Source organism: Nesoenas mayeri, assembly GCF_963082525.1.
Source record: "Nesoenas mayeri genome assembly, chromosome: 10".
In the NCBI taxonomy this organism is placed as follows: domain Eukaryota; kingdom Metazoa; phylum Chordata; class Aves; order Columbiformes; family Columbidae; genus Nesoenas; species Nesoenas mayeri.
The window spans coordinates 21,788,174-21,810,907 of NC_137560.1; the positions used below are offsets into that span (position 1 = coordinate 21,788,174).

General features: G+C 52.7%; 1 protein-coding gene across 1 annotated transcript; it reads left to right on the top strand.

The window, feature by feature from the left end:
* MCM2 (minichromosome maintenance complex component 2) lies at nt 1-13,968 on the top strand (the record flags this gene model as incomplete). The annotated part of the gene is given in 17 exon segments (XM_080350188.1): nt 1-29; nt 31-76; nt 949-1,139; nt 1,690-1,865; nt 2,716-2,979; nt 3,936-4,155; nt 4,438-4,645; nt 5,877-6,011; nt 6,728-6,919; nt 7,578-7,671; nt 8,122-8,372; nt 8,969-9,095; nt 9,318-9,430; nt 9,556-9,792; nt 10,557-10,739; nt 12,254-12,409; nt 13,304-13,968. Coding segments are annotated over 17 exon segments (2,733 nt in total). The 3' UTR covers nt 13,415-13,968.
* Between the last annotated feature and the right edge of the window lie 8,766 nt (nt 13,969-22,734).

Consider the following 22,734-nt stretch of genomic DNA (forward strand, 5'->3'; position numbering starts at 1 on the left):
ATGAGCTTTCGCGCGCTTTTGTTGCCCACGTGACTGTTTTCGCGCGGAATCCGGCGGGCAGGAAGAAGCGATGGCGGTGAGCAGCCGGTCTGGGGTTCGGAGCGGAGCGGGGCGATCGGGGTGACCCCCGCTCCCCGCGGGGTGCGGGGCTCGGTTCCTCTCCGCCGCGGCACTGCGGGCAGGGTCCCCGGGGGGTTCCGGGGGGTGGGATAGGGGCGCGTTCGCCCAGGACACCCTAAATGCCGCGGGAAGTTTCCCATGTGCCCCGCACCGGTGAACAGCCCGGGGTGCGGGGAGATCGGAGGCTTTCCTGCGCTCCGGCTGCCCTGGCTCGGGGCATGGATTGCACCCCCGTTCTCCCATGCGTTTCTGTTGTCATTTTTCAAGGAAACTAATTATTTTTACCTTCCACGCTTCGGGAATGTAAGGAACGTTTAACGAAGGAATGTTGTTTTTACAAAACTAAGGAGCTGCTGCCTGACCCCAGCGAGGGGGTCGGGAAGGACTGAGAGACATCAGACTGTGAATCCTTAATGTAAAACGAAGTCTCTTCAAACTAATCCCGGAATGCATACTGATACTTGCATTTCCAAGTTAATCTAGGGGGAAGGGTAACAAAGAGCCAGGAACCCATATTTTAAATAGATTGATGAGAGGAAGGGTATTGTTAGGATTAGATGAATGAAATATGTAAACTGAGGCAGGCGTTGGGTAGAACACCCGATCTTGCAAAATCATTATTAAAATACGCTTTACTAAGAGATCCTGCCTGGGCTTATTATATTTGCAAGGTAATTGTTTCCTACAGAGAAAAAGGATTTATTGCCGATCCACGTCCCCCTTCTGACCACTGCAGAGACTCCTGCAAGCGCTGACCCCTCTGCCTCCAGGGCCCGGTGCCGGGGAGGGGGTGTCCCAGCCCTCACCCCCTGTCTCCCATCCTTGCAGGACTCCTCCGAGTCACAGACAGTGGCCACCAGCCCAGTGCGCAGCTCCCGCCGCGGCGATGCCTTCACGTCCAGCCCCGGCCGGGACCTGCCCCCCTTCGAGGATGAGTCCGAGGGCCTCCTGGGGACCGGGGGGCTCCCCGATGAGGACGAGGAAGAAGGGGAAGAGCTGATCGGGGAAGGGATGGAAAGGTAAGGAAAGCGGTGGGAGGTGGCTCTTGGGGAATGGTGTCTGGGGATGGGGTTTTACTAACGGGGGTGACATTGGGTGGGTACTCAGCCGTGGTTGGGTCTCTCTGCGGTGCTGGTAGCTGGGGCGAGGGGCTGAAGAGCTGCTGGACAGTGGAGAAAGGTCCAGGCGTGGTGTCATTTGAGTCCTGGAAGAACTGAGCGAATTACAAGCAAAGTGCCGTTGCGATCCAGTGTGAGTAAATCAGGATCTCCCTGGATACAAGATGTGTGTCCAGCCCAGCTCCTTACTCCTGCGGCCATAGATTTTAACATTTTTTCACTCAGCCAGGCCTGCTGGCAAGCTGGTGAACTTTACAATACAAAGGCTGGAATGCCGGCACTCATAGCCCTGGTACTGGAGCCCTTGGTACTGCAGGACATCTTCTGTTGTGAAGTGTCTTCCTGCTCAACACGTTCTTCTGCAGAACAACTGACACCAGTAAAAGCCAGAGAAGGGCTGGGGAAGCACTTTCTGAGCTTGGGCTGATTCAGTGCTGTGTGTGTGTGCCAGGGACTACCGCCCCATCCCCGAGCTGGACGCCTATGAAGCAGAGGGCCTGGCCTTGGACGATGAAGACGTGGAGGAGCTGACGGCCAGCCAGCGGGAAGCCGCCGAGCGCGTCATGAGGCAGCGAGACCGCGAGCTGGAGCAGGGCATGGGCCGCATGAGGAGGGGGCTGCTTTACGGTAGGTGGAGATCATGGAATCATGAAATCATAGAATAGTTTGGGTTGAAGGGACCTTCCCAGCTCCCCCAGTGCCCCCCCTGCCATGAGCAGGGACATCTTCACCAGCTCAGGGTGCTCAGAGCCCCGTCCAGCCTGGCCTGGGATGTCTCCAGGGATGGTTCATCCACCACCGCTCTGTGCAACATGGGCCAGTGTTTTACCAGATGAGCTGAATTAAGTGCACAGCCGATCCCCAGGTAGTTGACTGTAACCCAGCCCTTGTAGGGGAGCTGGACTCTCACCCTCAGAGTAGGGGGGAGGTCTCTAGAGCTCCATGGTGTTTGGGTTCCTAGTGAAATCTCAGGCTGTAGGCTTGGTTGGACTTCAAATATGTGATCACTTTGATTTGAGCTTCCTAGGAGCTCATTTGTTGTGTTCTTCTCATTCTGTGTTTGCTGCTAAAACAAACTCAGGATCCTGGGCTTATATCACAGGTTTGGGATTCTACCAAGCGTATGTTGTAGAGTTTGTTGGTGTTGGTGTTCCTATAGGCGCTTTTGTGAGCTGGATGGGAGGGGCCTTTGATGCACTTGAAAGCCCATTCCTTAGCCTTTCTCCCTCAGTGTGTTGATGGACACGACTGTGCTGTTGCATACAAGTCTTCTTGTTCACCTTCATGAAGTCTTTAGCTACATTCTGGGAGATGTAGGAGCCAGGCTAGACTGGATTTAGGCCCTGGGATGGCTCTTGGTTTGTATCCCAGGCTCTGACCTCTTTGCTTCCACAGCCCGTGTGATCCAGCTGTGACTAATCCAAAGAGTGGGAATGGCCATCCCAGCTCGTTTACAATTTTTCCTCCCAACCCTTAGATAGTGACGATGAAGACGAAGACCGTCCTTCACGCAAGAGACGTCTGGCAGAACGAGCTGCTGATGGCGTGGAAGAGGAAGACGAAGACATGATTGAGAGCATTGAGAACCTAGAAGACATGAAAGGGCATTCGGTGAGGGAGTGGGTTTCCATGGCCGCTCCCCGGCTGGAGATCTACCACCGCTTCAAGAACTTCCTGAAGACCCATGTGGATGAACATGGCCACAATGTCTTCAAGGAGAGGATCAGCGACATGTGCAAAGGTAGGGCTGGGTGATCAGACGTTCTTTACTCTTCATATGCTCATGGAACTTTGCAGTGATCCAGTCCATGGGTGTATTTTGCCTGCTCTGTTTGTCCCAGACGTGGAGTCAGCACTTTAAGAAACTCGGATGCTGATGAAGATAAATGAATAATGGAAACATGTCTGCTATCTTTGATTCTGGCTGACTAATTAGCAGGCCCCTGGTGTCTGCCGCTCATTAATATTCATATCGTAGAAACGCCAGCAAAAGAATATGTGGGGCAGCAGACAGCGGTCTGCATGTTTGCGATCTGAGAGAGACAACAAGTGCTGCCTGTGCCAGCTACTTTCTCACACTGGAAACTGGATTATTCAGTGAGGGGACGCAAATAGACTTTGTGACTTTGAAAACCATGTCGGTGTTGCGTCCTTGTATTCCAACCGAGCGCTGCCAGAAGAAGCCATCGTTAAGGCTGTCACTGATAAATTTTAAAAGCAGAATTTGTCACGTTTAGGAACAGCTCCTGTAGCTGCAGTTGTTTGTATATCTGCTCTATATTGAGGCAGAAGCTTGAGTAGCGGGTCAGAGTCAGTGTCGTACTGCTGGGAGACAAAAAGCATTTGTCTTGTCCCTTCCCAGGAATGTAAGATGCAGGTTTTTTGCCAGCCATTCAGCACACTTGTCTCTCCTATTAACTTGTTTCCTGGAGATCTGTGGGAGGGTCGTGTGTTGGGCTGAGGCTTTTGAGTCTCAGGAGCACCGAGCCTGGGAAATATCTGTGCTGGAGAGGAACAATCACAAGCTTGGTACTGATGAAGCATTTGTCAGAGAAACCAGTTTTTAAAAAGAGTTTTCCACCCATTTTCAAATTGTTGACCTCTAAAGATATTCCAGGGAAGGTGCAGACACCCGCAGGATACAGGCCTGAGGAGTGGGCAGGTTGAAAATAGCATTCACACCATCTTTTTCTTAAGAGAACAGAGAGAGTCTGGTGGTGAACTACGAGGATCTGGCAGCCCAGGAGCACGTCCTTGCCTACTTTCTGCCTGAGGCCCCCGCAGAAATGCTGAAGATCTTTGATGAAGCAGCCAAGGAAGTGGTGTTGGCCATGTACCCCAAATATGATCGTATTGCTCAGGAGATCCACGTCCGTATCTCCCACCTCCCTCTGGTGGAAGAGTTGCGGTCACTCAGGTAAGAACTAACAGCAGGGACTTTGGGGTGCTCGGGAGAACTAATCTGCAAGCAAATGAACTAGTGTGGATAAGTCCAACTGAGCTTATTACAGAAAATAAAGTCAACTAAGGGTGAACTTCCAATGTCCCCAAAGGTAAAACACAAACCCTGCAAGTAAGCTTCTACTGATACCTGTTTCTTACGAAGCCTTTGGGAGTTGTGCCTTGGATCAGGGGTGTTTCTGGAGGGCGTTGTGCCTTCTGTGCCCCGCAGGCGTCCAGCATCTCTGTCTTTCCTCAGGCAACTGCACTTGAACCAGCTGATCCGGACCAGCGGGGTGGTGACGAGCTGCACGGGGGTCCTGCCTCAGCTCAGCATGGTCAAGTACAACTGCAGCAAGTGCAGCTTCATCCTGGGACCCTTTTTCCAGTCCCAGAACCAGGAGGTGAAACCCGGCTCCTGTCCGGAGTGTCAGTCTCTTGGCCCCTTTGAAATCAATATGGAAGAGGTAAGAGCCAGGCTTGCCCAGATGGGTCTGTCTGTGCTGCCCAGGCTGCCGCACTGCCTGCGTTGTCCCAAAAATAGCGTTCTGTCACCTGATGTGCACAAAAAAAGAGCCAAATTGGAGCACACAGAGACAAGATATTGTTTATTAGAGTTGTGCAAGCCTGGATGCTGATATAAAGCCAGCACACCAGCAAGAAAAGTAACAGCCATTATATACAAAATCTTACCACTACATTCACACCCTGAAGAGCCAATTAGTTACACATTTGCATATTGCATTACATAATCATTTTGGTGTATAATGAGCAGCATTCAGCTAAAGGACACCTTATCCAACAGTCTTGAGATTGGTGTTAAAGCCAGACTCAGCTAGTTGTGCAGGCTTCAAAATGTCTAAAGCTGCACGGTCAATAGTGTCTGTAGTTTGTGACCGGGTGTTTTGCAAGTCACTCTTATCTTTGTTAGTTGAGTGGACTGACCTAAAACTGACAGGATTTATGTATCTTTAGGTTAGCGATTGCAGACAGGAGTGATCGTTTAAAATCATAATGACAACACCAGCCTGGCCTTGGCTTACACCTGTTGAACATTTTTGGTGCTGGGAGAGGGGTCTATGCTATATCCAGGGGTCTCTGAAGACAGATCTTGTCTATTTGAGCTCTTGAACTGAATCTGCCCAGTTTAGCAGTCAAAAGTAGTTTACTGCCTCATTCTAAGTGGCTTAATCTTTCGCCATAGTAATTTCTGTGGTACCGTTACCTGTCCATACTGTAGAAATGCAGACACAGACTGTCCAGCTCTCCTCCTTCCCAAGTAGTATTTCCCGATACTGATTTTCCCAATGAGTATTTCCTGATCTGACAGCTAATGAAACTAAAGGACAGCAAGAAAATCTTTGACATGGAGCTTCTTACTTTAATTCTTTGCTTTGCCGTCTTTAACTATCACAAGCGGAGTATCCTCCTCTCCGGAACTTGTCCGGTATTTGGATGGACAAACGCTGTGCAGGCTGGAGCACAGTGGTGAGATGTGCCCAGGGGGTTTCCTGTCCCCGGTGTTGTCTGTCACACCCTGGAATTGCTGCTTACAACCTGCATTGTCCCATGCCCATGGTTTCTAACCAAAGTATAATACATCATTGGATGTGCCTTCTCTACAGAGTTGCCTTTGAAAAGCATCGGCCGTGTTGATGCCGGCCAGACTTGCTGGGTAACTTTCTGTTATTGCTGCAGACGGTCTATCAGAACTACCAGCGCATCAAAATCCAGGAGAGCCCTGGGAAGGTGGCTGCGGGCAGGCTGCCCCGCTCCAAGGATGCCATTCTGCTCGCCGATCTGGTTGACAGCTGCAAGCCAGGGGATGAGATTGTGAGTACGGTGTTAAACTCAATATGGGGTGAGCACTGAGCATTCTTAAGCTCTGACAATGACAGTACAGCAACATTTGTGGGGCTGTGGGGAGGGATTGACTTCAGACGCATTTGAGAAGCTACTTCTGAGACTGGTATCAGTGAGGGACCCAAACCTGAACCTCAAATCCTTGGGTCAGTTTGGGCCACTCATGCCAAGAAAGCCCTCGAGGTGCTGGAGTGAGTTGAGAGAAGGGAACAGAGCTGGTGAGGGGCTGGAGCACAATATGATGGAGCGGCTGAGGGACCTGGGGGGTTCAGCTGGAGAACAGGAGCTGAGGGGAGACCTTCTGATCTCTGAGCTGCCTGAAAGGAGCTTGGAGCCAGGGGGGTCGGGCTCTGCTCCCCAGGAACAAGCGCCAGGAGCAGAGGAAACGGCCTCAAGTTGCGCCAGGGGAGGTTGAGGTTGGATCTGGGAACAATTTCTTCCCCAAAGGGCTGTGGGGCATTGAACAGGCTGCCCAGGGCAGTGCTGGAGTCACCATCCCTGGAGGGCTGGACAGACACTGCGATGATGTTCTCAAGACAGGGAGCAGTGTCAGGGGTGGGTTAACAGTCGGACTTGATGAGGATTTCTTCCAACCAAAATGACTCTGTGATTCTGTGGTATCTAAAAACAGAGAGGAGGCTGTTTTACACTGTGCAGGCACTGACATCCTATCTCCCGGTTCCCAGGAGCTGACAGGGATCTACCACAACAATTACGATGGCTCCTTGAACACAGCCAACGGGTTCCCAGTGTTCGCGACTGTCATCCTGGCCAACCACATCGCCAAGAAGGACAACAAGGTGGCCGTTGGGGAACTGACTGATGAAGATGTCAAAGTGATTGTGGGTCTGTCCAAGGATGAGCAGATTGGGGAGAAGGTGGGTCAGCCTCGGACATCCCTTCTTTTCCTGTTGGTAGTTTGTCATCACCTGGCAGCTGGATCAGAAAGCGATAGAAGGTGTCAGCTGGCTAAACAGTGGTTAAAGAACCTTGTACAAATCCCAGGTTCCTCTGAATGATCTTCTGTTTTTCTGTAGCTCTCAGACAGCTGTTGGTGAGAGGGAGTTATAGGGGGGAAGCAATTAAGAAACTTTCCTTGTACTTCTGAGGGTCAAATTTTCTATTCCTCCTCTTCCTTCTCTGCGCTTTCCACATCACAACAGGGCTGGAAGACGGGTGACAGACACTCAGGCACTGCTTATATCTGACCATTGTTTTCTCTCTCCATGTCTTGAAAGCAAAGTGGAGGAAGCGTTCTGAGGGGCCAGTGCTTGCGTCTCCAATCCTTTTAAAGGGGGTGTTATTATTTAGCTTAACCCATGGTAGAGATCTTAGCTTTGCTTCTCTCTGCATGCCAAGACCTGAATTAAATACTTGAAAGAAAAAAGCCCCCTCACCTTGGGTAATGAAAGACTCTTTGGAGACAGCAGTATCATACGGGTAACACAGACACAGTACCTTGTTGATATTCATGCCATATTCTGTCCCGAATGAGAAACGGTGTTCCCTGGACAACTCCTCTCGCTTTCCTTTCAGATTTTTGCCAGCATCGCCCCGTCTATTTACGGACACGAAGATATCAAGAGGGGCTTGGCTTTAGCTCTCTTTGGTGGGGAGCCCAAAAACCCAGGTGAGTCACTTGTGTCACCTGAGGCTGCTTCACTCAGCTGAAGGCAAAGGGACCTGGGTTTGTCTGCGCTGTTGCAATGGGAGGGTGGGAGTCGTCTGTGTGTCTTGGTGGCAGACTGAGGGATGTCTGTGATGGAAGTGGCTGCGTTTATCACCCTGAAAACTCTGGTGTGACAGCAGAAAATTGAAAACAGCTCCTGCTGCAAACCTGAGCGTGTTTTTATTCCTCCTCCTCGAGGAGGTCGCGCTTGATGTCCATTCAGAGATCTGACCTTCTGGCATCCTGATTTGTTATCATCTCCTTAGAAGGATGTGTTCAGCAAGGTTAGAAAGGCTGTTTTACACGTGACCGCTTCCAAAGCCGAATTGCTTTTTCCTTCGACTTGCCTGTAAGGTGGTTTCCCTGCCCACTGTTTGCCTTTCCAACGTGTCTCTCCCATTACTGTTATAGGCGGCAAACACAAAGTCCGTGGTGACATCAACGTGCTTCTGTGCGGAGACCCCGGTACTGCGAAATCCCAGTTTCTTAAATACATCGAGAAGGCGTCCAGCAGAGCCATCTTCACCACCGGCCAGGGCGCTTCTGCCGTGGGCCTCACAGCCTACGTGCAGAGACACCCGGTCAGCAAGGAGTGGACGCTGGAGGCCGGAGCGCTGGTGCTGGCTGACAGGGGCGTCTGCCTCATCGATGAGTTCGACAAGGTGGGTCCCACGTCAGCTCTGCGAAGGATTAGCCGTGGAGGGACTGGTTGTAACCTCAGCTATGGGGAGACACTCTAACTCACAGTATCACAGTATGTTTGGGATTGGGAGGGACCTCTAAAGATCATCCAGTCCAATCCCCCTGCTGGAGCAGGAACGCCCAGGTGAGGTCACACAGGAACATGTCCAGGTGGGTCTTGAATGTCTCCAGAGAAGGAGACTCCACAACCCCCCTGGGCAGCCTGGGCCAGTGTCTGTCACCCTTACTGAGAAGAAGTTTTTTCTCAAATTTAAGTGGAACCTCTTGTGTTCCAGTTTGATCCCATTACCCCTTGTCCTATCATTGTTTGCCACCGAGAAGAGCCTGGCTCCGTCCTCATGGCACTCACCCTTTATATATTTATAAACATTAATAAGGTCACCCCTCAGTCTCCTCTTCTCCATGGTGCTGTCTCCCAGCTGACCAAGGTTCCTGCAGTTTGCTCAGGCTGTCACTGGTCCATCGTGCAGTTTGTCACCTTCTCAGAGCCTCAGGAGTTGATTCCTCTCAGTGTGCTGGCGTAGTTTCAGTTTAAGTCATTCTTCCGTTCTTGTAGATGAATGATCAGGATAGGACCAGCATCCACGAAGCCATGGAACAGCAAAGCATTTCCATCTCCAAAGCAGGCATTGTCACGTCCTTGCAAGCCCGCTGCACTGTTATTGCTGCTGCCAATCCCATAGGTAAGTGCTGAGGGACCACAGGACCGTCTCGGGCTGCCAGCATCAGTCTGTGGTCCTGAGAACTGCGACACAGCTTCCCCTCTCTCTGCCTGGTTCCTCCAGTCTGGAGCAGAGATCAAGCGAGCAGTGAGGTCTGCAGTAAAGCGCCGGAGGTCTGTGCTTGCTTCAAAGCTTCAGCCTTGGGGCCTGTGTTGGACTTTGATGTTTGTCTCTGTGCTCCAGGTGGGCGATATGACCCATCGTTGACTTTCTCGGAGAATGTAGACCTGACAGAGCCCATCATCTCTCGCTTTGATATCCTGTGTGTGGTGAGGGACACGGTGGACCCAGTGCAGGTACGAGCTGTGCCGTGAGCCTGAGCTTGTGCTGGGCTTGTGATGCTGCTCTTGGGATGCTCAGCTGCAGCTGCCTGCTGAGTTTTGCTCTCCAGTGAGTGTCTTCAGTGTCTGTTATCTTGTAGGATGAAATGCTCGCCCGGTTCGTTGTTGGCAGCCACATCAAGCACCACCCAGGTAGCAAAGAGGCCGTCAACGCCGATGAGGTCGTTCTTCCCAACACATATGGAGTTGAACCCATTCCCCAGGAGATCCTGAGGAAATATATCATCTACGCCAAAGAGAAGGTCCATCCCAAACTTAACCAGATGGACCAGGACAAAGTGGCCCGGATGTACAGTGACCTCAGGAAAGAGTCTATGGTGAGAATACTGAGGAGAGAAGTACATCTCTAGACTGCAAATCAGCCTGAGATGGCTCCAGCATATGTTGACACGTTCTTGCCATTCCTGTCACAAAAGTCTGTGCCACTGTTTTGTGAGAGACTGGCAGATCCTGCAGCGTGTGCTGAACAGATGATTCCTCATCTGAATGCAGAGTCTTGCCTCTTGCTGATCTGTGGGCTGATAGACTGGACACATGTACTAGTGCCTCCAGTGACAAAGTCTTTGTATTGTCACCTAGTCTGGCGGGCCCACGGGAGATGTTTGCATCCATCCATATGCTACTGGTACATTACAGGGAGCCGTTCTGTGTAGAAATGCCCTTCTCTTTTGTCCATGTGATCTCTCAGGCTGGTTTCATCCTCTCCAAGTGGAAGGTGAATTCGTTGAGGTCAGAGGGAGATGTTTGGAGTTTGGGAAAACTAATTTTCTTAATGGTTTGTTGTTGTTGTTGTTGTTGTTTTCAATTCCTCCTAAAAGTTGCTGGGGGAAATGGGATTGCTCTTCCTGGAAAGGCACTAAACAGTGGCAAAGAGGGACCCCACGGAGCACCCCCTCGCACCCTGCTGATTTAAAATGTGGAGCAGGGGAGCCTGTACCACTGCAGAAGGTGCCAGCAGGTGGCAGAGCCTCCTCAGCCTGGGAGCCCCGCAAAGCCCAGGAGCAGCTCCCCACAGCTGAAGGAGATCCTGGGTCAGGAGCCCTTGCTCCAGGTCTTTAACCTCCTTCTCTTCCCCCCTTAGGCGACCGGCAGCATCCCCATCACGGTGCGTCACATCGAGTCCATGATCCGCATGGCCGAGGCTCACGCCCGCATGCACCTGCGGGACTATGTGGTGGAGGACGATGTCAACATGGCCATCCGGGTGATGCTGGAGAGCTTCATCGACACGCAGAAGTTCAGCGTCATGCGGAGCATGCGCAAGGTGGGCGCTGGCTGCGCTGCGGCTGGAGCTGCGGCCCAGGCTCCCTGGGTTCGGCTGCACCCTCCTCACACCACCCCGGCTGTGGGGAGAGACCCTTCCCTCCTCTGCGGGGTCTGTCCTGCAGCGTCAGGTGCTGAGCAGGTTTGGGAGGGGATTCTGCCCCCCTGTGCTCTGGTGAGACCCCCCTGCAGTGCTGGGGCAGCTCTGGGGCCTCAGCACAGACACGGAGCTGCTGGAGAGGGGCCAAAGGAGCCACAGAAATGATCTGAGGCTGGAGCAGCTCTGCTGGGAGGACACGCTGAGAGAGCTGGAGTGTTCAGCTGGAGAAGAGAAGCTCCAGGGAGACCTTATTGTGCCTTTCAGTGCTTAAAAGGGGCCGATAAAAAAGATGGGGACAGACTTTTGAGCAGGGTCTGTTGTGATAGGACAAGGCGTGATGGTTTTAAACTAGAGGAGGGAGATTCAGGCCGGACATGAGGAAGAAACTGTTGCCCCTGAGGGTGGTGAGAGCCTGGCCCAGGTTGGCCAGAGAGGTGGTGGCTGAACCATCCCTGGAGACATCCCAGGACAGGCTGGACGGGGCTCTGAGCACCCTGAGCTGGTGAAGATGTCCCTGCTCATGGCAGGGGGGGCACTGGGGGCGCTGGGAAGGTCCCTTCAACCCAAACTATTCTGCTGGGGGTCTGAAGGCCCCTACGTGAGTGCCCTTCCTCAGTCTGTGGCAGGGCAATGTTTTTGTTGGGGCTGTGAAGGAAATGCAGCCCAAGCCTCTGTATCAAAAGTACTGCCAGGTGTCTCTCTTTTTTTTTGACACCTTCCCTGCCATTTTGGCACAGGACTCCCACTGCTGCTGCTGCCAGGTGATCAAGCCGAGCAGGCAGTTTGTTTCTTTATATTTTTTCTATGGCTCCTCAGGAGACAGTTACCCCAGGGCAGCACTCAGGGGTTTTGTGCCCAGTCTGCCCTTTTCTCTGGGTGGCAAGGGCTGGCTCCACAGAGCCCTTGGCTGGCCGCAGCCTGGAATTTATCCACTCCGAGTGTCTGCCCTCAGTCTGGACAAGCCCCGGCCTCTCTCTTTGGCTGCAAACAGCCGAGCGTGAGCGTCTGCAGGGAGCCACGGGGCAGTCGAGCTGCTCTGCACCTGCCCCAGAACCAGCCCCCCCAGCGCTGCCCCCCCCATGGGCAGCACCCCCAGCAATGCCCTGACCCCCCAGAGAGGCTCCAGGGCCCCCCGAGACTTCAGATGGGTGGAAGAGCCCCTGGCAGAGGAATGTCATGGGTGTCACAGGGCTGTGTTTTAACCACCTGTGCAGGTGGCAGCTTGGCAAGGCTGAAGTCCCTTAAGACACGCTAAGGCCGCAGCTGATAGCGGTGTCATTTGGTTCCCCTTGTGGTGTCGTTTGGTTCCCTCCATGCTCTGTGGGAGCAGGGGCTGGGTTGGCGTGGGGCCCGGGAGACCTGCGGTGTGTCCTTCGGTTCCTGACCCGCTTGCCTCGTCTCATCCTCCCTCCCAGACGTTTTCCCGCTACCTCTCGTTCAAGCGAGACAACAACGAGCTGCTGCTGTTCATCCTGAAGCAGCTGGTGGCAGAGCAGGTGATGTACCAGAGAAACCGCTACGGGGCCCAGCAAGACACCATAGAAGTCCCAGAGAAGGACCTGGTGGATAAGGTATGGGCTTACTGTAACAAGCTGGCTCTGGGCTTGGTTCCTGCTCTCTGCGTGCAGCTTCAGAACCAGACATGCTCTCAGACCTTTAACTTCCCTTCCTGAGTTATGGCACCAGAAAAAAACCTGGTGTTAATTTACCCAGGAAATCAGGGCTGTCTCATCTGCCTCTGCTCCTCTCCTCTCTGGGAGTGCCAAATTCTTTCCTCTCAGTTCTCATGCATCCCCATAAAGCTTTGAGGTTGGAGTGGTAAATCCTGGGGTACGGCTGGTGCTTTGCAGGTGAATGAGAACACAAGGGCTGTGGCACCTGCGTTTGAAGAAGCAATGAGCAGAAGAATTTCTGTTTGCATTAACTTTCCCCGTCCCTGCTGAAGCTCACCCTCCTCCTCCTCCTCCATGCGTCCTCATCCTGGCCCAGGGGCAGCACTCCTGGCTCGGCCTTTCTGTGCTAAGGACTGACCTTGCTTGGCGCTAAAGCAGCATTTGATTCCCAGGTTGCTGCTTTTCTGTTCCTTGCGTGAAATGTGCAGATAACTACTGCCAGAACCGCGGCTTGGTGCTGCCAGTGTCCGCTCCCCCACTCAGAAGCCTCCTGTGAAACTGTCTCCCAGTGGGTGAAGTATTAGGGGCTTTTGGGTAGCAGTTCTAGCTCTAGTGGGAGCAAAAGGACAAGCCGAGAGCGGGCAGATGCTGAGACAGCATCCTCTCTGTGCTCAGCTCAGCGCTGCCAAGGCTCCTCTGACCTGCAGCCTCCCCTGCCGCTGCAGTTCTGGTTCCTGCAGAGCAGAGGTTGCTGACTGGCAAGTTTTACACGGCCTCTGCTATGGAAAACCACGTGGTGCTTCTGATTTTTGAATAGACATTTACCTGTCCCCTCCCTCCCCTTCCTCCCAGGCTCGGCAGATCAACATCCACAACCTCTCAGCCTTCTATGACAGCGAAGTGTTCAGGATGAACAGGTTCAGCCGGGATGTGAAGAGGAAGCTGATTGTCCAGCAGTTCTGAGGCTGGAAGCAGAATTCACCACGTGCTCCTGTGAGACAAAACCTCCATCTCGCAGCCCTCCCGAGAGCACAGAGATCACGGTCCAGGGACGCTGAGCTGCACGTTCTCTTGCTTGCTTTGTGCCTTATGGATTAAGGGAGTGCTGAGCTGCTGAAGACCTTGTAAATAGAACAGAATTCAAGTAGTTAAATTCCCAGCCAACTCTGTTTAGCATCTTCGTTCACTGTTTTGCCTTGTAGCTAGGCACAGCAGGGAGAGAATTGCTGGCCACATGGACGGGATGTTTGCTGTTTGTTTGTCACTAGTTGTTACGGGCTTATCCGCAGAAGAGAGCAAGTGGGAGCATTCGAAATGCGTTTGTCTGCTTTATCCGCGCCCCTTGGATTGCAAACACCCTCGGGGATTCTCTTTTCCCATCTCTGGCGACTGTGGAGCCTGCTGGGTGATAATTGAGACTGCTTTCAACCCTCCATGAGCCAGCCGGCCTCTCGGCTCCAGGCCTGTGTGCCCGACACTTGACATTTCCCCAGGTGCCCACATGGGTTGACCTTGTGCTTGGTTTCTGCAAGGGAGGGGGGGAACAGAGGGAGATGAGAACTGAAATAAAGTGTAACTATTTTTAATATTGGTGGTGATTTGTATGGGCAGTGAAAGCTCCATACATGCTGGGGCAGGGTCCAGAAGCCTTAGGGAAGGGGCTTCCTCTGCCTTACTGGGTGTTGTCTCTGTGCAGATGTGAATTTGTGGCTGGACTGAAGCGCTGGCACCTACACTGCACCCCATCTCTCACACCCATTAGCTGAGGGTGATGTACCCATGGCACTGATTTGGGGAGGAGCTCCTGAGGACAGGATGGATGCAGCGTTCACATGCAGTTTTCTTACTGTGTGTTTTGAATACATTTGTTTTCCAATACTTTTGTGTTTCCTCCTCTTTCGGGAACTCCTGCAGCCACAAGGGGAAGGAAGAGGGTAATTGAGCAACCTGGATGCTGGACCAGCTGCTCAGCAGTTTGTGGGGTTGGGTTTGGGTGCAGACACATCTCATGTTCTCTCTCTGAGTTTGTGGGAGCTTCCCGTGCTGGTCTCAGCTATTGCGCATCCTCACTGCGGAGAGATCCCAGGACACGGTTTGTCCACAGGACAGTGCCATATTGCCACAGTCCCATCCAGGGCCGAGTGGCTCCTTGCCTGCTCATCGGAGCACTGATCCATCTGTGGGACTCTCTCTTGTAAATGTTTGTATCATTGTGAGACTGTCCTGTTGCAATACATGTCTCCCACCTCCCTTCCTTTCCCACCCCTGGGTTTGACGGCCTTGATCTCACGTCTTGGCTGCTGCTTGGATTCCAGTCTGGGGGAAGCAGTAAACCCTCTCCAAGACGCCGCTGAGGTCTGCAGTGAATGTGCTTTGCCTGGCTGGATTTACGGCACCGTGAGGCACCTCCAGCCTCCTCCTGCCTGTTGCTCAAGAGAATCCGCGCTCTGGCTGCTGCGACTCCGTGCTGGCCAGGCAGACGTGTCCCTGGCCTCCGATGCCGTGGGGTTTGTCGTGGTGATGTGTGTGCGTCCACTCAGCCGGGTTGTTATGGGGGAGCTCGCAGGGCTTGACCCCCGCTGAGGGCTCAGCACATGATTCTCAGCCTGGAACTGGCTCCGTGTGTTGGTTTGCTGCCTGCCAGCTCCCTCCTGTGTATTTGTTTAACTGTTTTGGCTGCTTCTTTCCCTTCCCACTGGGTGTCTGTCTACCAGGGCTTTCCGCAGGCAGCCCACGGAGACGCGTTCCTGGCACGGCCTCCCTGCCCGAGCCAGCCCTTTGCCCCCCAATGCGCACCTGGGTCAGACGTGTGCGGGGAGGGCAGGGCCGCCGTGTGCCGGGATCGCGGGGGGAGGCGCAGCGTGTCCCTCGGGGGTGTCAGCACCTCGCGTCCCAAAGCTGGGGGCCACGGCAGAGCCAGCGCTGGGGAGAGCGACCGGCAGCACTCGCACGCTGTGCCCAGCTCTGCGGGAACCCGCATACCTGGCCGGGGAAAATGCTGGTCCTGGTAGCAAAACCAGCAGTAATGAGGGATGAAACCAGCTTGTCAAGCAAACTGAATTTCTGTATTGAGCACCAGCAGGACAAGGGCAGTGACTGTCCCCCTGTGCTGGGCACTGGGGAGGCCAAACCTCAAATCCTGAGGGCAGTTTTGGGCCCCTCATGCCAAGAAAGCCCTCGAGGTGCTGGAGCGAGTTGAGAGAAGGGAACGGAGCTGGGGAAGGGGCTGGAGCACAAGTGTGATGGGAGCGGCTGAGGGACCTGGGGGTTCAGCTGGAGAACAGGAGCTGAGGGGAGACCTTCTGATCTCTGAACTGCCTGAAAGGAGCTTGGAGCCAGGGGGGTCGGGCTCTGCTCCCCAGGAACAAGCGCCAGGAGCAGAGGAAACGGCCTCAAGTTGCGCCAGGGGAGGTTGAGGTTGGATCTGGGAACAATTTCTTCCCCAAAGGGCTGTGGGGCGTTGGAACAGGCTGCCCAGGGCAGTGCTGGAGTCACCAGCCCTGGAGGGATGGACAGATGGAGATGAGGTTCTCAGGGACATGGGGCAGTGCCAGGGATAGGGAAATGGTTGGGCTTGGTGATCTTAAGGGTCTCTTCCAACCCAAATGATTCTATGATTCCATGAGCACAAGGTGTGGGAGGAGAAAGGGGCTTTGCATTGCACTGGACAGATATAAAAATGCTTCCTAAACATGCGCAACCTTGTGAAGGCTCTGCTGTGCCTGTAGTGACCCACACAGAGTTAAATGCATGCCCAAGCGTGTCACCAAAACCCGTGAGAGAATGCACAGGAACGGAGTGGCACTCCTGATTGTCGCAGAACAGAATCACAGAACAGCTGGGTTTGGAAGGGACCTCTGGAGATCATCCAGTCCAACCCACCTGCTAAAGCAGGTTCACCACAGCAGATTGCACAGCAATTTTCTCAGCTCCTTGCCAGTGCTGTTGACAGTCACCCTTCAGTTTTGTCCTACAACTTGCTTCTGCCTCCTGTCCTCTGGCCCCCCTCTCTCGGCCCACAGCGTGACCAGTGCCAACAGGGAGATGCCATTGTTGGAGTCACTTCTTCATCACTTTGCTCACTCTGTCTCCTGAATCCCCGCTACAAAGGCAGTTTTTCCTTCCCACCTCGTGTTGCCAGCATCCAGCGGAGCAACGAATTCTCGCAGCTGCGCCCTCGCCGTCGTTGGCATCATCCGCTCAGCGGAGCGTTAACGCCAGTCTGAAGGCACGTTCCTCCTCTCACGGCCACTGAGCTTTTCGGGTTCCCTGGAGCAAACTTTGGCTGTTGACAGCATCAGGTGTCTGGGCCGGACCGAGGTGCAGACAGAGGTGAAAACAGATGCTGCTCTGAACAGGGACTGCTTAGCCAGGGGCATGTTCCAGCTGAACGTAGCGAGGACTTTCCTGCGGGGCTCTGGAGATGGGCAAGCCAAGCCGCGCTCCCGTGAAACAAGGAGTTGCTCCCCTGACAACCTTGGGTTTAGCCAAGCTTGAGCGCTTGGCTTCTCACTGCTGTGATTCAAACACTGCACAGCGCCTCTGACAACCTGGGGCCAACGCAAAAGCTGTGGGAGGTGAGGTTTGTCCCCAGTGGGCTGTGCCTGGGCTCAGGCAGAAGGTGATGGGGACGCTTCTTGCAGAGCAGACAGGGCTGTGTGAAGCCAGGCAGTGTCCCTTCTGCTGGCCATTCCTCCCTTGGGATTGTGGTTGTTAGTAAATTCCGTGTGAGACTGGCTTGGAAAAGCACCTTGATTTGAAAAGGGCATGATGGGCCAGATCCTGATCTGGTTTAATTTGAACACGCTGCGTGCACACTCCTGAGAGCAGTGTGGCTCTCTGCAGCACATCGGGAGCTGTTTGACCTTAGTCCAGCGCGTAGTACAGATATACACATAAACATAATGCATACATTATTGACTGGGTCCAGAGAAGGGTCACAAAAATGATCCAAGGCTGGAACAGCTCTGCTGGGAGGACAGACTGAGAGAGCTGGGGTGTTCAGCTGGAGAAGAGAAGCTCCAGGGAGACCTTATTGCACCTTTCAGTGCTTAAAAGGGGCCAATAAGAAAGATGGGGACAGGCTTTTCAGCAGGGCCTGTTGCGATATAACAAGGCGTGATGGTTTTAAACTAAAGGAGGGAGATTCAGGCCGGACATGAGGAAGAAATTGTTGCCCTGAGGGTGGTGAGAGCCTGGCCCAGGTTGGCCAGAGAGGTGGTGGATGAACCATCCCTGGAGACACCCCAGGCCAGGCTGGACGGGGCTCTGAGCACCCTGAGCTGGTGAAGATGTCCCTGCTCATGGCAGGGGGGGCACTGGGGAGCTGGGGAGGTCCCTTCAACCCAAACTGTTCTGTGATTCATGCTCGCTTGGGGTTCGTGGGCAGGTGCCTGCAGATAACCAGCTAACACGTGAGGGTATGTGACCTGGGAAAAAGGGCAAGACAACCCCCCTCCCTTCCTGCAGCTCTTTCCTACCTGCTGACAGGGTCTAGACTCCAGATAGCTTCTGCCCTTCTTGTGATCATTAACCAACACGCTACATCTGCAGGTCCTGGGTTCTGGTCAATGTGCCAGTGGCTGTTTCTGAGTCTGCTTGTCAAATGAGACATGCCCCTTGAGTATGGAAAATTGTGCCTCCTGTAATACATATTTTTCCCCTCAAATTAATGCCAAAGTCGCTTGGAAAAATTACCATATGCAGCATTTCTGGACCAGCAGTGTTTGTTTTTGTACCATGCCAGACCTTGACTGGAACCCACTCTGTCCATCTCCTGTGTGTTTACTAAAGAGCTGCCTGGCAACTGGTCGACAAGCATTTTCCCAGTGTAACTGTGCCCAAGGTGTAGCGGTTGTGTCGGACAGTGTCACCTTGCTGTCCCAGAGGAGGCTGAGCAGCTGCAGTTCAGCCAGCAGGACCATCCCAGGTGTCCTTGTTGACCTCAGCTGACCTGAATACCTGAATTCCAGCATGGGGTCGCTGAGCTGTGAAGACAGAACGGCAATGGGTTTACAGAAGATGCGTACCTGCAGATACGAGTCACTGCAGACACCAACCCCTCATGCCACGCTGCAGGGAGGATGCTCTCTGAACTTCCTCGTATTTCTCCGTCTCCTAAAATACTTCTCCACTTAACAAGGCAGAGCCAAAATTGGACCTGGCTTCTGCTGTATTTTGCATCTATTATGCAGTTCTTGCTGCCACGACTGATTTAATGTCTCCATTATCGTGGAGTGCTGGTCTGCCAACAAACCCAGCCATCCAGCATGGTCCTCAGCCACAACCGAATGTCTGTGAGGAGCCTCGAGGGGTTGCTGAGCGCTGCATCTTCAGGGCAAAAGATCCTTGGAAGGGGGTTGTGCTCTTTCTGTTCATCTTCCAAGTCACTCTCCTCTAAGGTTGAGAGGAGGCTGTGGGGGAAACCCAGTGCCAAATTTCTTCTCTGGGTCATCTAATGTTCAGGGAGATGTGAAAGCAACTGTCTGGTGTAAAAGACACTGAGGAGCTTCAGTCCCATCAAACCACGCAGGAACACGTATCTAGAAATGCCCGTTGTCCCCAGCAGCCTCTTTTCAGAGTCAGCACACACCAACCTTCAGATGCTGACTGCCCCCTGCTCCAGAGACACCCACATCCCAGGTCAGCTGTTAAACCCAGGTGTTTTCCAAATATCACATTTGGATTTTCAGCTTAGCAAGGAAAGGTATAACCCACAAGTCACCTCTGGGTTCTTCCCAGTGAAGATACTTTGCTCATAACGAAACGAAACGAAACGAAACGAAACGAAACGAAACGAAACCCAACCCAACCCAACCCAACCCAACCCAACCCAACCCAACCCAACCCAACCCATTTCTCAAGCCACTGTACAAGGGGGGAGCTTATATTGTTAGAGCCCAGAGGGTACTAATAGGCCTTAATTGCCCTAATGGGGCTCACCTGGGGCCTCCACCCACACCAGGAGCTCTATTTAAGCTCAGCCTGGGACACTTACTGTGTGTTTTCTTCTACTGCTGTGGAGTTGTCAGGCTATCACTAGATGGTGTCTGACCATGGTTGCTATCAGCAGACCATGATTCTGACCTATAGACTGAATTATTGGTTTGATGTTGGGCTGGCTGCATCACTATGAGCTTCTCTGGACTTCTGGCTGCTGCCCCTGAGTGTCTCGTCTGCCTTAGGTACTGTGGGGCAGGGGGGGTCTGTCCTGCTGGCTGTTATTGTGTTCACTTCCCTGATGTTGCTCTTCAAACCCTGCATAGCAAGGGCTTGGTCATCACTTCTTTGGGCTCAGGTCATACCTCTAAACTAGACAGAGCTGAGACTAAACCTCTTGCAGCTTCTCACCAACCTCCTGGCTCTGCTGGGCTTTGGCTTGTTTATCCTTCTGCCCCAGTAAAAAGCTTTGGAAGGCCTGAGATCTGCCTGTCCCCGTGACATCTATTACTCTGCAGATTTTCCATCCCTTCCAGAAGGGCAATTGGTCTCTGCTTAGGATCGAGATTGATGAGCTCAATGTGGAGATCTGGGGGTTCTCCAAGCTGTGCTGCATAGAAGCCCAGCTTAAATGATGGGAATAATCCCTGAGGTGTAGCCCTCTCTCTGTCCTCGCTGGTCACCCCTCACACCAGGGGAAGGCTGTGACCGTCCCTCTGTGCCAGCTCTGGCACAGGAATGTGACTGGGTTGCAGCTCCTCTCCAGTGAGGAGCCCTGGGCTATGAGGAAACCTGCTTGGCCTTTCAGCTGGAGAGCTCTCTGTTTCCTTGCCTCAGGTGGCTCCATTAAAGGTTATTCTGGCCCTTTAATCAAATTCAATATCGCTTTGTTTTCCTCTGCCCTCTGGGAGTCCGCTGGGGTTTGCTGTCAGAGCCTCCTGCGTGGCTATTAATGCAGCCATCACCTCCGCTTCAGCCGGGAGAGACACGTAAAGCTGCAGGGATGGGAGGCAGCAGGAGCACATGAAAACTAGAAAGCAAAGCACAACTTGTGCTTGATCTTCACCTGCACCTTGCAGCACCAGATGGGAAAGGAGCAGGGCTGGCAGCATTGCTGTGTTTGGGGGGCAGCGTGCTCACCCCGAAGGGAGCAAGCTGGTCCAGAGAGATGCAGAAAGGCTCAAAGAGATACCGAGAATCCAACTCCTGGGCTCTAAATAGTGCGGATTCTCTTCCCCTCTAGTTATGGCGTGTCCTGGAAGGCATTAATTGCTCCAGGTCACTCCTCTTGAAGTGTTTATCACATGCCTTCCCCAGCAGGGTTTGGGATGGGAGCAGCAGCTGTGTGTTTTGCCCAGAGAATGGCTGCGTGCCTGGGCTGCACAAGAACAGATTGGGTACCTGTCCCTGCTTGGTACAGTCAAAACCTTGCACGGTGTCCCGGTATTAAAAAGGCTAAGTCAGCAAATAAGCTTATATAAAGCTTGTCGGAGGTTCTGAAGTAAATTCACATATGCTGGAACAAGGGAGAGGTTCAATCTTTCCTTTTGCCTGAGGAAGGAGGGGCTGGGTGGGGGGATTCTGGAGGTTTTGGGGACATGAGATGCCAAAGGGCCGTACAGCTCCGCAGGAGATGGGGTTCAATCTCATCATGTGCCACCAGCCTGCGGTGTCACCCCATCCCCGTCCCACAGAGCCAGCGATCCAGGCGACGGGACAGAGTCTCAGAAGAGGTTTTTCTTTCCTTCTGATCTAAGACTGGGCGCAGATTGCTTTCCCTTGTCCGGACAAATGTCAATGTGCAAAGGAAGAAGGGTTAAGCCTTTTTCCTGGTCCTAGTGACATCTTGCATTTTCTAATGCTGCCAGGACTTAACATCTGACTGCTCATTTGTTTTGCTTATTGTTTACTTTCCTGCTCTGCTGAGCAAGGGCAATAGATCACTTTCACCTTTGTAGGTGGATTCAGTTCTGCTGTATTTAGGAGAATAAAACATCTCACCAGCATATTTCAAGTTAACGCATCGCCCTTTTTTTAACCGGAGTTTCAAAATAAGTTGCATTTCTGTTGAGATCAGACTTGGCGGTTAATTTCCTTTTAATTAACGGCTCTTAGGCACCAAATTCTTTCCCTTAGCTATCCCTTCTTTCCTCTACCTCAGTAGTATTTGTTTGCAAGTATCTTGGAACAAAAACGTGACCCTTAAATTGAAATGGGAAAGCTGGCTGCGTTTCCTGAAGGCAGAAGCTGTTAGGGTGACTTAAAGGGGGAGACGGCAGAAGGATTTCCAGTTCTGCCAGCCTGAAATACACGCTTGCTTTCTGGTTCTGCCTAACAGGCATAACTGTGAAATTGAACAATTTGGGAGAAGAACAGAAAAGCGCAGATAACGGTAATACCAAGAAAAATTTCTCAACGGCTTTGAAGCAGCTATAAAAGAGCATTTAGTGCAATTGTAAAGCGCCTTTTACCAGCGCTCTGAACATCGCTGGAGAATATACAGCAGGTAGGGAGGCTGGGGGAGGTCGGGTGAGAAATGACAAGCCTTTGCCTGTGAAGCTGTCGATACCGCAGAGGGGAGCCAAGCCAGCCGAACCTATTGCAGGGAGCGTAAAATGAAGACACAAGGACTGTGCTGGGTTTAAGTTCATGCTGGTTTTAAACAGAACTGGTGTTGCCCATCTCTGCTTGGCTGTTTTCTGCTCCACTGGCAGCACTGACCTGGCTGATTGATGTTGCTACTAATTTTATTTCATTTTCTTGCCCAAGATGTAGCTTCTCTTTTCATACTCCCCCTTTGTTGCTCCGTCTGGGACCAACGTACGATGTCAAAATAAATCCAGGGAGCACCATGAGCCTCACAGAAACTGTGCACACTGTCGTGCCCGTGTGGTTTCCTCCCCCCCGATTCGAGGCTGTGTGATACACGAGGGTGTTTTTGTGCTTTCTTTGATGTGATGAGGCTGCTTCAGACACTGAATTCAGTTTCTATGACTTGGGAGCGGGATGTGGCAGGGTCAGGAGATCTGAAAGGCTTTTAGTTACCCGCTTGTAGCAAGCCACCTGCATGCTAAGACAGCCAAATTACCAGCAGCAAAGCGAAAAATGACAAGAGCATTCATTAAGTGCCGTGCCTGGACTAGAATCTGAGCGCACTGAAGTGTTTTTATCTCATCTAACGGGCAAGCGACAGCTCGGGAGTTCCTGCTGCATTTCCTGCTCGGCGGGGGCTGGGGGCTGCATTGATTCGGGGATAAAAAGGACTTTCAGAGCACTGCGGGGACGTGGCCCAAAAGAAGCTAGAAGTGGGTCTTTTGGTGCAGCCTGTGGGTTTTGCCTCGCCA